Below are 13263 nucleotides of genomic sequence, written 5' to 3' on the forward strand. Positions count from 1 at the left end.
CCAGAGTTGCTTTAAATAAACTGCCTAGACTGAATGCAACGCTGTCAGAAGGTCAGTTGTGTGTGGTTCCTGATCTTCACAACTTTTTATTTCTGTGCGGATTAACATTAATAACCAGTATGGTCACATAAATGACGGGTGGAGTTGGTTCCTGGAATTAGAAATAGAGAGATGCTCACTGGGAGGGCATGCTGCCACCAGACCTCTTTCACCGGTGTACCTGGGTTTACAGTTAATGCTTTGTTTCGACACATTGCTCCTGTAATCAGCAAGCTATCAGCACTTATGTATCTGTGGTTCTCCTGTGTCTGAATTTACATAATAGTGAATTTTGTACTTAACTTGATAACAAAGAAAGTCATTGACAGATTGTAATCGACCTGTCTGTTAAGTATCCCTGAACTCTTCAAATATGTAAAATAAGCAAGCCGTCTGACTGGAGCAGTGGTACCCCAAAATGTTATCCATTTCCTACAATTGACGAAGGACTGTGGGCAGGGCATGTATTGACCTTTAACCCCACTCAAACCCTACTACTAATTATCTAGGTATCCCTGAATAGATCATTTTCCCCTAACCAAAAATAGGTTAATTATTTTATTAAGCAAAGACATCCTAGTGCAGTGATACTCCAAATGTGATGCATCATTGTACTATCAGTGCAGAATCATTGGGTGGGAAATTTGTTCTTATTTACCTCAAGTGGGTTTCTGAAGTGGTTTCTACTAAGACAGGTGGCCATCTTTAGTGCACCATGAAAATAGTTACTAATGTTTAGTGCATCTGTGATTTTAAAAAACCCTGAAACCAGCCATGCTGCACAAATGAAGCTTTCAAAACCACAAAAATGCTATTGCATTATTGCAGATGATGGTGTGTTTTAGACATAGTAATGAAAAAAAAAAGCTTATTATGTTGGATTAAGAACGGTATTACATTTTGACAGTATGGTAACCGTCAAATATATCACGGTTATCGTCATACCACAGTGTAATGTAAAATGGCTATGTAAGGAAATACACAGTGGTCAACTAATATAATACAGCTAGTTTTAAGCTGTTTATTTAAGTGCTCTACTGTAGTTACATTTTTCCTGCAAAGAAAATATTTTCATCAGTTTGAATTTGAACTGCATTGTGTGCAGAATTACAGCTGAGAATCGCGATACTGCTATAAATAATGTTAAATAGAGTTATATTGTGTACTGGCTATGCAGGTTTGCCTCTGAATTTACTATTCATAATCCATAGTGAACTGTTCATCTGTTCTGTATTGGTGATACTTTCATTAATTCAATTAAATGGCAAAAGAAAAAGAAATGTGAAGATAACTGCCACTGTTCAATCTGTTTTGACCAAGTTAGTTAGCTGCAGTTATTTACTAGGTCACAACGTGCTCCTGCAGTACAAGCTTGCTATGTAGTTTGCAAGCAGCATCTTTTATGTGTACACAAAACAAAGTGTATTTTAATTTAATGTTAATTATAAAAACGTGATTTAAGAGTATACTACTGATGTACATACCTGAGCTTTGCTATACAGGGACATGTGATACTGTCGTGGGTGGGTGAAGAGGTTGGATGTCTTCCCACCTCTAGCTGTGTTGCCCGAACTCTACATGCTCTGCACACTGGTTTTTCCATCCTTGAATACAAAGCTCTCTTCATTTTTTTCATACCCAAAATATGTACAGATAGGTTATTTTTATCCGTTTTGCAGGGGAAAGAGGTAACTTTAGTTACTTGTACGAGTTTGTTTACTATCCAACATTTTGTTTTGCTTGTTTAGTTTGCTTGTTTAGTGTTTTGAGGGGAGTTCAAAACTGACAAGCAGCAGTTAGGAGCTGGTAGAGGAAGAAACATGTGAACTACTTTAGCATACCGTAGTAAACCGTGAACTCTGTAACCATGGTATAGAAAAATGGTTGCGGTTTCAAAACCGTGGCAATCTGTACCATGGTATACCATGACATCCCTAACTGTAGCTCTTTTCTGAGTAAAGTCAGGTGCAGAATGAAGAGCCTTGTCAAAATCCTGCCTTGCTATTACTAAGATACAGCAATGTACTATTGAGCAGGACCCGATGAAAGCCATGAATTCCTCCAGAGATTTATTAAAAAAAGCTTTGACTTAAAAAATTTTGTTGGATCTTTTTTTTTTTTTTTTGTTCTCTTAGCTTAAAACCAGGATTATTGCAGACCTCTGAAACAAAGGGCATTGAACTCCCACTAAGGCTGCTTGTTGGCGAGATGCCAGATGCCACTGCCTTTTATTTTAGCACAAGGTAGCTAATGGTTATGCAGTGAAAGAAACCTTGCGACCTAGACGTGTGACCCTCTTGATTTCTATTAGGTGTCAGTACACGTCTCTGTTCACCCGCTAGTAAAAGCAGGGGACTGGGTGGTTTTTGCGAGCTGGCAGGGTCCAGTGAACCTGTTCTCCTCAACAGCTACAATTCTACTGCCCAGATTGCCAACATGGAATCCATTCGCTGAGCTTGCTGCAATTGACTGGCCTCAAGAGGAAGTCAAAAACAGCAATCTTGACTTATTAAGCAGCTTTTCATCACTCACAAAGGGCCATATAAATCAAGGCTTAACAGTATTTTGTTTCTTAATTGTTCCACGAGTCATTGCTCTTCATAGTTATAGTTTTAACGTCACAAAGGAGAGTTGATAGAAATCAGGTTTAGTGGTTAGCAAACCGTTTTGCTCTATAGCATAGGGTATTTTAATTGCTGCAAATATGTCATATAATAGGAAATACAAAAATATATAATATATATAATATAATATATATATATATATAGCTATTATGTATATTCAATATAGATATATACACATACACACACACACACACACACACAGTCAAAAATATACATACCCCAATGGAAATGTTATAATTTCTAGAAATTTCTCAAAAACAAAGAATTTTAGGAAAAATCATTTTTGGCAAAAGTTGTGCTTTTGAGGATGAGGAAAAAAAGTTACATAAACTCAAAATGCTATTTCAAATGTATTCATACCCTGATAAGGAAAATTAAATGAATAGCTAGTTGAAGCACCTTTAGCAATAATAACCTCATTTAAACTATTAGGATATTTGTCAAGGATCTTTTGGCATGATTCTTTAGTGACTTTTGAGCATTTTTCAACTTAAAATTGTTCGAGATCATTCAAACTCCGAGGACTTCTTTTGTGCACAGCCTTCTTCAACTCTTACCAAAGATTCTCATTCAGATTTAGATCGGGACTTTGACTAGGCCATTCCAGAACCTTGATTTTATTCTTCTTTAACCAGTCTGGAGTAGGTTTTGATGTGTGCTTTGGATCATTGTGGTGTTGGAACGTCCAGTTGCGCTTTAAAATAAGTTTTGTAGCGGAGTGTTTCAGATGATTGGCCAATATCTTTTACCATGTATTGAAGCTAGATTTCCTGTGTCATTAAAGGTAAAACAGCCCCATAGAAGAATATTAACACCTCCATGCTTGAGGAGGTATGGTGTTCTTTTCTTTGTATGCCTCACCAGACTTTCTCCAAACTGTCAGCATGACCAAATAGCTCGGTTTTTGTTTCATCACTCCACAAAACCTTTGACCAGAACTTATATCCATCATTCAAATGCGGTTTTGCAAACTTTAAGCGAATGTCCTTGTGACGTTTTCCTAAGAGTAGCTTTTTCCTTTGCCTGCGACCATTGAGACCTTCACCATGCAATACTCGACCCTTGGTTGCAAATGGAAACCCCAATCACACTTGCAGCCAATTCACTATGAATATCTTTGGCTGTCAATCTCAGATTGTTATTAACCTTCCTCACAATTCTTCTACTTGTTCTTGGTGAAAGAACCTCCTTTCGTCCAGACCGAGGGAGCATTGTGACAGTACCATAAGTCTTGTACTTCTTGATAACAGAAACAATAATTGAAATTGGGATACTCAGATGCTTGGAAATCTTCTTGTATCCTTCTCCAGCTTTATGACAATAAATCATGTTCTGCTTAAGGTCTTCAGATAGCGCTTTACTTTTTCCCATATTGACTTATTGGTAATGACAGCAATCATCCTCTGCCTAACCCTTTTATGCGGGGTCTGAGAATGTTCACCTACAATCCAGCATTTTCTAGACTTTTCTAGAATTAGGTTCTGCATTATCATATTGAAATATCTAGCACCTTGTAGACAATACTATCATAGCAGCAAAGGGTATGAATGCTTTTTAAGTATTTAAATATTGAAATTTAGGCAGGCAATAAAAGTGTAATATTTAAGTCGATAGGATGTGCTTGATCTTTCGAGATTTTTTTGTCTCCCTTTCATCTGTCTTTGTTTAGAAAATATTGTATGCAAAATATGTTAGTGACACTATATTCATTTTGCTTACAGTGCATTTTTAAACATACGCTGGCAGTGTGTAATAGTTAAGTATATTAAACTATGATGGGCTACTGTTTTCTTTTCTCTGTTAGCTAGTGGAGAAAATGTGTTTGACAGCCGAATTGGTGTAAAATCTGTTTGGACTGCACAGATCTATTGATCTGCCCCTCCGACTGCACTCGACTTCCTTGACTTACGCCCCACGTTACTGGATCCTCAGCTGATGCACTATCCTTACACTATTGCACACTAATATCATTCTAGATATATCTTGTAACTTGTTGCATCCTAGTTCAGTGTATTTTAGTAGTATTAAACTATACTGTATTTAAATATTAATCTTGCATTGTAACCCTGTACAGTATTGCCCTGTAACACCTGGAAGTCACCTTGGATTAAGGCATATGCTAAATATTAATAATAGCAATGAGAAAGGTTGTTAGTCAGAATACAATACTAAGATTGTACTGCTGCTGGAGGCTTAAGGAGACTGACTTTTTTTTTTTTTGCCTCCCCATTTTCTTTGGTCTCCAGCCACCACTGACACACACGCCTTTTCAAGATCAGCTTGAGATAATGCCGTTAGACTTGTCAGCTGCTCAGTCTTTATTGTTATAGTTTATAAGTAATAAATTAAACAGAAATGTTTGTATACATGTTCAAAAATCTGTCACTTTTGGAGATTGTTACCCTAAACTGTTCTTTTCTAGCATTAACCCGCAATCTTCTTGAATGCAAAGAATAATGCAAGCCTATACTCTTAGCTGTTGACTTGTGGGCTTATTGTTGTAGTAATTGTATCCTTTTTTACATTATGGCTGTTCTGAGCTTTAGATTTAGCTTTAGTGTAGAAGGGTTATGCTACCGTTGTTTAATTAAACCGTAATAAAGATAGCAGTAGTTTACAACCATTGTTAACAGATGTCTGCTTGTATTTCCAGCTTTGGCTATCCTTCACAATTAATCATTAACCCTTCGCAAGTTTGTGTGCAAGCTGGCAATCAGTAATCCGATTTTGGATATTTTCAGAAGTAATATTCTCTCTTCCTGTTGCCAAACTGATCAGGTCATGTGACTGCTGACACAGTGCCTGCTTTTTCAGTCTGAACTTTAACACAAATCTCGGGACTTCTCGTGAAGGGTGTCTGGAGCGTTATACTGTATGGACTTCCTCTTGAACTCTGAGGTAAGCTACTCTAAAGTTTGGGGAAGAGCTGTCTTGTGGTATTCAGTTTGGCTATATGTTGCAGTGTTCACCGTTGGCCTTCTGAATAAGCTGCTTCAGCCAGCCTTGCTTGTGTGTATAATATAGAGAGCCTATTAAGATACTTTAGGAATTCTATGTGGCAGAGAAATGGGACAGATGTTCAGCTATTTCCTTTTCAGAACAACAAAACCTTTTCTAACAGTTGGTTGTAGATAAATAAAAGTAAAGAGCTGCCAGGTGCGTTCTCTGTCGGCTGTTTAGTAAAATTCAGGCTCCCCTTATTATTTTGCTCCTGTTTGAAGGCAAGCATTTGGATACATTTATGCTGATTTTGTTTGTTGGTTTTTACTATGAACCACTACTGTGTGTAAAGTATAAAGGTGTTATTTTTTAATTTGCATATAAATATATTTTTTCTTTGTAAGTTTTGGTTTTGATATAATATCTTCAGGAGATCCCAGCCTCTCTCCCTGCATACTCCCACCATAGTTTGGCCAATATCTTTCTGTAGAGTGAAGTAGATGCAATTGGATTGATCATCTCCTACTGTACTAGACAGACCGATGCTGTTGGTCTTGATTTATCATGGTTATTGTGGGCTGTTGGGCTTTGATAAGTATGCTGGCATTCAGTCTTAAGAATTGTCTAGCGCACCCTTTAATGATGGAATTAAGGTTGTGATAAGATAACCCAGTATCCCTTTTATAAAATTGCAGTTATAAAAACACACTAATTTGTGTTTCATCTTATTACGAAAATGCAAGTGGTATTATGGAGACAATGATAACCATTAACGTACTGCCTTCTAACCAGTTCTGCTGCATAAAGAGCTGTCTTATAACTGTAAGACTGTAGTTAATTATCAAACACGTTACTTACTTATATATATAATATATTAGTCACTCGCACCAGACTTGCCCTTTCAGAAAGTGTCCAGATTCTGGCAAAGTTACTTTTTGTTTTGTTTTATTTTTTATTTTTTAAAATACATTCAGGAATGTTTGTTTGAATATTCAGATTTGTCCCAGCACTACTAGCTTGTTTTGCTTTCAGTGAAGGTTAATTATTTTGTTTCTGACACTGGGTAAACCAGGTCACCTCTGTGCATCCTTGCTGTTGTTTTCATTCCTTAACTAATAATCAGCACTTAATCGCGCGCAAGGCCTCTTTCAGCTTGGCTGCGGCCCAGTTACTGCTGCAAGCCTCACTGCTGATGTGGAAGTTGTTTTGGGTGGGTGGGATTTTCAGGCCGATTTGCTGACTTGTGTTTATCACTCTATAAAAGGAAACAAAGGGGCTTGTTTTATTAGTGCAGGCAAGGAATCTTAAAAAGTGCAGGAAGTTAGCTTTAAATAACATGAGAGAGACATACTGCAAACTGGACAATTGTTTTCTGACTTGATTATTCCAACTGTGTTTCTCTGTTATGTCCTTGTTGGCAATTAAGGAATGTTTCATCATAGAGAAATGCAACAAAGTACTGAGACAAAACAAGAGGATAGGGAAATAATGACCAGTTTTATTTGGACTGGCAATGTCTTGGTTGTTCAATGTAATATGGTAGAGAAGGATTTGGTCAACATATAATGACCCATTTGATTGTTTAGGACCAGTAGTAGATTTGTGTGTTATCCTCTCTTGCTTTCTACCATGTAGTTATAAGTTTGGGGGTTTCAAATTTTAACATTAGACCTGTTGATGTTATTGAACTTAAACTTTCATTAAGAAATGTGTGTATTCATACTATTTGAATGTTGCAGAAACCCTTTAATGTGGAATATACTGTACAACGCAGGTGATCTGTAGTACTTATCAATGTATACTGGGTTTATAGTGGTTGCCAGTCGTCAGCAATAGACTGCTGTGTTTGATCTCCAGATAGGTTTGTGCACGGCTCATATTTACTGAAAACACGACTGTCAAGCCAACAGAAAAGCTGAAACATGTCAATTTCCAGCTTTGTTGATCTTGCCTTCTGGAAGCAAAAGTTACTGTGAACTTACAAGCAAGGCATTATGGTCATCTCAAACAAACAAAAATCATAAAATAATAATGATTCCCTGGAATGCTCTATTTCCGATATCAGCAACCTGTCCCTCCTACCTCAGGAGTAATCCGTGCCCAGTACTGCACCTGACCTTTTTGTAGAAGCGCTATTACAAATGTGGACTGTAACTTATTGAACACATAGAGTACATGCAGCATCTAGGTTTTATTGGGTGTAATTGGTTGGATGGTTCGTAACACATAAATTAAAATATAAAATGATGGGAAGAGAAATAAGGGGTAGTTGTTCCTTGCTAACACATTACCCCCTCTCTGTAGTGACCATTTGGATTCATATGCAAAACATGAGCCAGTAGCCAATCACTCGGTGCACAGTGTACAGAAGGTTACTGTGATAAGTAAATCAAATAAAAAAAAGCCTTCTGTCCATATATAGAGTGGGAAACATTTTAAGTGTTGTGGATCAAAGAGAGCCATTGTTTTAAAGGTCAGTTTGAAGACTGTGTCCTACAAAATTGTCCTTAAACTCTGCTAGGGTTTTTTTTTTTTTTTATAATTTGTCTAATCGCCATTGAGATAAATAGATAGTTTCATTAACACATGAGAACTGAGATAATGCACTGATTAAGGCATCACGGGACCTGTCAGAGCTCTAGGGGTGGAGAACGCAGTAGAAGTACTGAGGGTGGCTTGGGTTTTGTGCCACACTCACCTTGTTGGAATCTGAGCTTGCACTACGGATAATTCAACACTGTCTGTAGCACCACCAGGCCCAATGCAGAATGAGCTTGGTAAGTCTTCATTTAGCAGCCCTGTTGATTTTTCATTCATGTCCACGTTGGTTGTTTCTATGTTTTTTGTTTGTTTTTGTTGGTTTTTTTTGTTGTTTTGTGTTGGGTTTTTCATTCACATCAAGTAATTCAAGAATGAATAGTCTGTTTTGATGAGTGTGGAGCTAACCATTGCCACTCTGACTGACCTTAATTCCATCTAGCTGTTTGTTCCACTTGAACTTTTTGGTCAAAGCTATTTTGGGTTAGAGTTTTAACCGTGGAGTACTCCAAATTTTAGTCAGAGATGACTTGATCATTTTTCTAAATCAGATTTTACACTGTGACCTTCAAACCCTTTATGTTGTGTTGTTTACTAACCACCAAGCCGCAGTGAAGATACCACTTGCATTGGCTCAGGGCTGGGAAACTAGGAAGGACCCCGTTCTCAGTTAACTATCCTACTAAACTTCTATTTTAAATTGGTGACTTGTTTAATGTCATAGTGGGGGCAGTGCGGTAGCACCATGTTCTGCTTCACCAATGATCGTCTGGGTTACAGGTTTGCAGTGGCCTGGCAACCACTGTTGTATTATTTAAAGGTAAACTTCAAAATGCTGTATTGGGTGTTGTTTTTAAGAGCACTTGTACTTTTTAGTCGATTTCAGCTGGTAAAAGAAAAAAAAAATTGCTGCTGTTCTTGTCAACAACCATCCTCTGTAGAGAGCCTACGTTTGTACATTACTTACTCACATAAGTAGCTAGATTGGAGAGCTGTGTGAACTGCAATGTTTAGTTTCCATTGTTTAGTTTATTTCCAGTGGGAAAACCTTCTTGTTAGGATTGGCTTTGTTTAATCTAAGATTTTCATTTCAACCACAGACTGATGCAAACAGTGCACAAGGAACGGGAATATTTGGACTAGGAAATGCGGTAAAGTTATTAACACTGCAAATAAACACAGGGCGTGAAATAACCGCAATTGACACAATGCCCAGGCTGCTTGCCGCAATGCCTCCCAAATAAAAAAAATAAATAAAATAAAATAAAAAAAACTTGCAAAAGTTGCCTGTACTGCCCGTCTCCCGCATTGACTCCCCATAGAATTTTTTTGCCTGACTCTGTATGTACCACAATGCTTTGCGCGCAGTGAGACGGAAGTCTCCATTGAAAATCAGCAGAGTCGAGTGTCTTGTTAAACATAACGCCCTTCTAAATATTATTGGCTGAAGCAGTTTTAAGTGAGGCTGAATTTTCATTGATTAAAATATTAGTGTGTGCTCCCATTGGCTACAAAGGTTGCAGTGTTTTCGGCACAGCGCGAGATTGACAGTTGAAAGTTTGTCTGGTTGTTGGGAAGTTTTATCTGGTTGATTGGAAATTTGTAGGTCCGTACAGCCTTTTGTATTAATGAATTGACAAATTAATTAATGAATTATTAGATGAATTAAGAAATACGTTTACGAATTACTGTATGAATTGACAAATTTATGGACGAATTGCTGGGCAAATTCACAAATTGACAGACAAATTCACGAATTAACAAACGAATTGACAAACTAACGGCCGGATGGTTTTGGCACAAATGGCGCTTTGTACGCGTTCACTGGCGATGTCACTGTGTGGTTTTTGAGTCTGTGAACCCCGTGCCAACCCAAAAACGTTCAAAAAGGAAGAGGAGCTGTCTGAAACGGCAGCAAAGTGTTCCAGGATTTACTTAATGTTCAGGTAAGCAGTGGGTGCACAACCATTAGTCCCTAATAATAATAATAATAATAATAATAATAATAATAATAATAATAATAATGTGAACTTACAGTTATCAAGTACAGTACTGCATAAAGGACGAGGTTAGACAATGAAATTGAATTGTGACAGAATGGGCTTAAAATTGCAATATTTTAAAATGCAACGGTGCAATACGCATTCTAACGCCTTTTGTGTCTTCAGTGTATGTAAATTGCTAATTTTGTATAGACATTTCAAGCAGATAATTAGTTTTTGCTCAAATTCGTACACCAAAAAAAAAAAAAAACTGACCAAGTAGCAATGACATGGTTTAAGTAGCAGCTCCCTACATTATGAAACAAGTAGAAGTTTCTATTTCGAGTTGTTGTTGTTTTTTTTTTTCTTTCTTTCCAAGGCCACGTTGTTTGTACAGGTTACAGCGGTTAGCAAACTACAGTTGTGCAGACACACTGCAGACCGAACAACTCATTTGACCACTATCGTTATTAAACTCCAGCCATGGGTAAATCTTCACTGACATCGCTTATTAGTGCTGTTGTATCACTACTGTATCTAAGCCTCTAGTCTAATCTACAGTATGTATTAGTCAGTAATGTGTGGAGTTTAGTAAAAAAAAATAAATACCCTGACCATTTTTTTTTTTAAATTACCCTTTTGTATTTTTTTCATTATGAAAGTTTGTTGTTTTTAAATTTGATTTTTTTTTATATTCCATTGATTTTTACAATGGAAAAATGACCTATTTTATTTTTGTAACATTTTGTGTGTGAATCACTCAGAAGACATTGATTTTGTGTTTTGTTTGAATTACAATTTAATTGAACGTAATAGGATCTATTTCTTTTTTGTTGTTTTATGAATGAGTATGAAATCGCCTTGATACCCTTTGGTTGGATTTGTGTTTTGCCTTTTTACCCCTTTTCAGTCCTGGCAGAGCCCCAGCCTTATCTTAGCACTGTATGTTAACATGCCGTCAGAACCGCACACGGCTGCTAGGTGCCATGGTGAGGTAGTGTATAAATAAATAAATAAAAATCTTGTTGTTTTCTCATGTATAGGCCTACTCAATAAAGGAATTAAATTAACTACCACCTTGTTATATTTATCAAATACTATATTGCTTTGATTATTCTAACAGTTTAGAAAATTATAATGCAGCAAATGCATGTGCTAACACATAGGATTGTTTTCATTAATTAGCAAGATGATAAATAAGCTGTGTCCAGGCACCCAGTCCCTGGTTTCAGAACTACCCTGGTAAGATACAGTAAAAACCTTCTTTTTGATTACATAAAGTGGCTGATTCTAATTTAGAGCTGATTGATCAGCAAAGGAATGCAATTACTGTCGAATTGACCAGTGATTCAAGTTGTCTGAACAACTCCCAAGAGGTACTCAATAAATGATCAACAGACTGACCTAATTACCTCTAATTAAGTGAAGTTTAGGCCTGATCATTTAAGTAATATGCTACTTATCCTTGGAATGTGTCTTGCCACTGCTAATTTCTTCCAGTGTGTTTGTTTGTTTGTGTGTTTTCAATGCTTGTGATGTTGTGCCCACTTATGTAATCGCATGCAAAGCTCACATCAAATGGTCTGTATTTTAGCTGCGAGTCATTGCAAAAGAAACAAACAAGAAATCAATGCGGTTTTTCAAACGTCTTTGTATAAGTAGGCACCTTCTGTTTAAGTAATGCAGCATGTGGATATCACATTTCATACAGCATGTATCTTATGCAGGAGTATGACATCAGCGTGTGAAAATGACCAGATTTATCATATTGGTTTAGTCTGTTTTTCATACAACTGTCTCCTTTGCAATCTGGACATGGAGAATAAATGGCTATTCCTTGGTATCAATATTTGCTTTAGTCAATGACAGATCTGTATCTCCAAAGTAATCTGTCCCGTAACAGACTGCGATGGGACCAGAGTAAGTGCGGATACGTAAAAAGGTGGATAAATTAATCCTGTTTTAAATACCATTATACACAGCTTTAACAATTACTGTACTTTGTTATTAATGTTTTGAGATTCAGCTTTTTATTAGGGAGCTCCCCTAAATCCCTTGTTTAGAAAGATACAGGGTATTAATACTTGTGACAGAGTAGCCTTCTGCTGTGTGGGTGCGTGCATTTGCTGTTGAATGTCAGGCAGCAGATCAAGACGGAGGTTGAAGTTGATATGCCCCGCAGGCGAACAGGATTTATTTACATATTGTAGCACTGAGCTGCAGGGTTTATAATGAGACAGACAACAGTTCTGGTTCAACATAGTAGGAAACCATTGTGTTTATAATTTTTTTTAGCTTTTGGTGAACAATGGCTCTCATTCCTCTTCTCTCGCTTGCAAACTCAACCTTTCTTAACACTCTCTCAATTCTCCCGCCACCAGGTCCCGCCTCTCTCTTTCAAACTGTCATCTCCACACACACACATGCACACACACACACACACACACACACACACACACACACACACAAGCCCCTCCCCCTCCTCACTCATTGGTCCAACACTCCCTATCACTTACTGATCGTGTCAGACCTGCTCCCTCCCCCCTTAGTGACTCACTCATACACATGCAGCCTGAACTCTGTCACACAAGCACCAAAACGCATAGAGAATGCTAACAGAACTGAACAAGAATAATAATTTACAAACACACATTATTTACAGAGCACTCCCATCCCCTTCCCCAATGTACAACTATAAAAGGGTATAAAAGGTCTAGGTTTAAATGTGTATTTGAAAAGTACGCACCTGTGTGCTCCCTGAATTGTACAACAAACAGGTGAAATCAAGTGGATTTTTTTCTTCTGCTTTTAATTAGTAAAGCTAATGATAAAAGATAATCAGGTGGGAACAAATCCTTAAAATGTGGTGCAACATGAAGGAAATCATTGATGTGCCTGCCACAATATGGTTAAAATCACGATACACGATTGTCCTGATGAGCTGCTTGTATGATGCATAATAAGGTGATCATTGAATGGTGGACTATTTTGTTAATCTAAAAATTAGATAGGGAGAGTGTTATCTATTTGGTTAACTACAATGACTTATGTTGTGCTTTTGGACTTGTATCGCAGTACAAAAAATACAGTAGGCTTACCGCGATTACGATAGGATACGTAATGTAAAGAAAGTATCACAA

The 13263-nt window shown here is 37.3% G+C and overlaps 1 protein-coding gene across 10 annotated transcripts in view; it reads left to right on the top strand.

Annotated features, from left to right (window-relative positions):
- The window catches only part of LOC121314397 (anion exchange protein 2-like), an 88752-nt gene that overhangs the window by 44992 nt on the left and 30497 nt on the right, over positions 1-13263 (top strand). The window contains exon 1 of one of the 10 annotated variants that reach the window (XM_041247614.1): positions 5523-5561. The exons of the other annotated variants lie outside the window; for them this stretch is intronic. Coding sequence (XP_041103548.1) covers positions 5538-5561 — 24 coding nt within the window. The 5' untranslated portion in view covers positions 5523-5537. Of the gene's footprint in view, positions 1-5522; positions 5562-13263 lie in introns of those variants that run through there. 10 annotated transcript variants of the gene reach the window in all.

This window comes from Polyodon spathula, chromosome 4 (genome assembly GCF_017654505.1).
Source record: "Polyodon spathula isolate WHYD16114869_AA chromosome 4, ASM1765450v1, whole genome shotgun sequence".
In the NCBI taxonomy this organism is placed as follows: Eukaryota; Metazoa; Chordata; class Actinopteri; order Acipenseriformes; family Polyodontidae; genus Polyodon; species Polyodon spathula.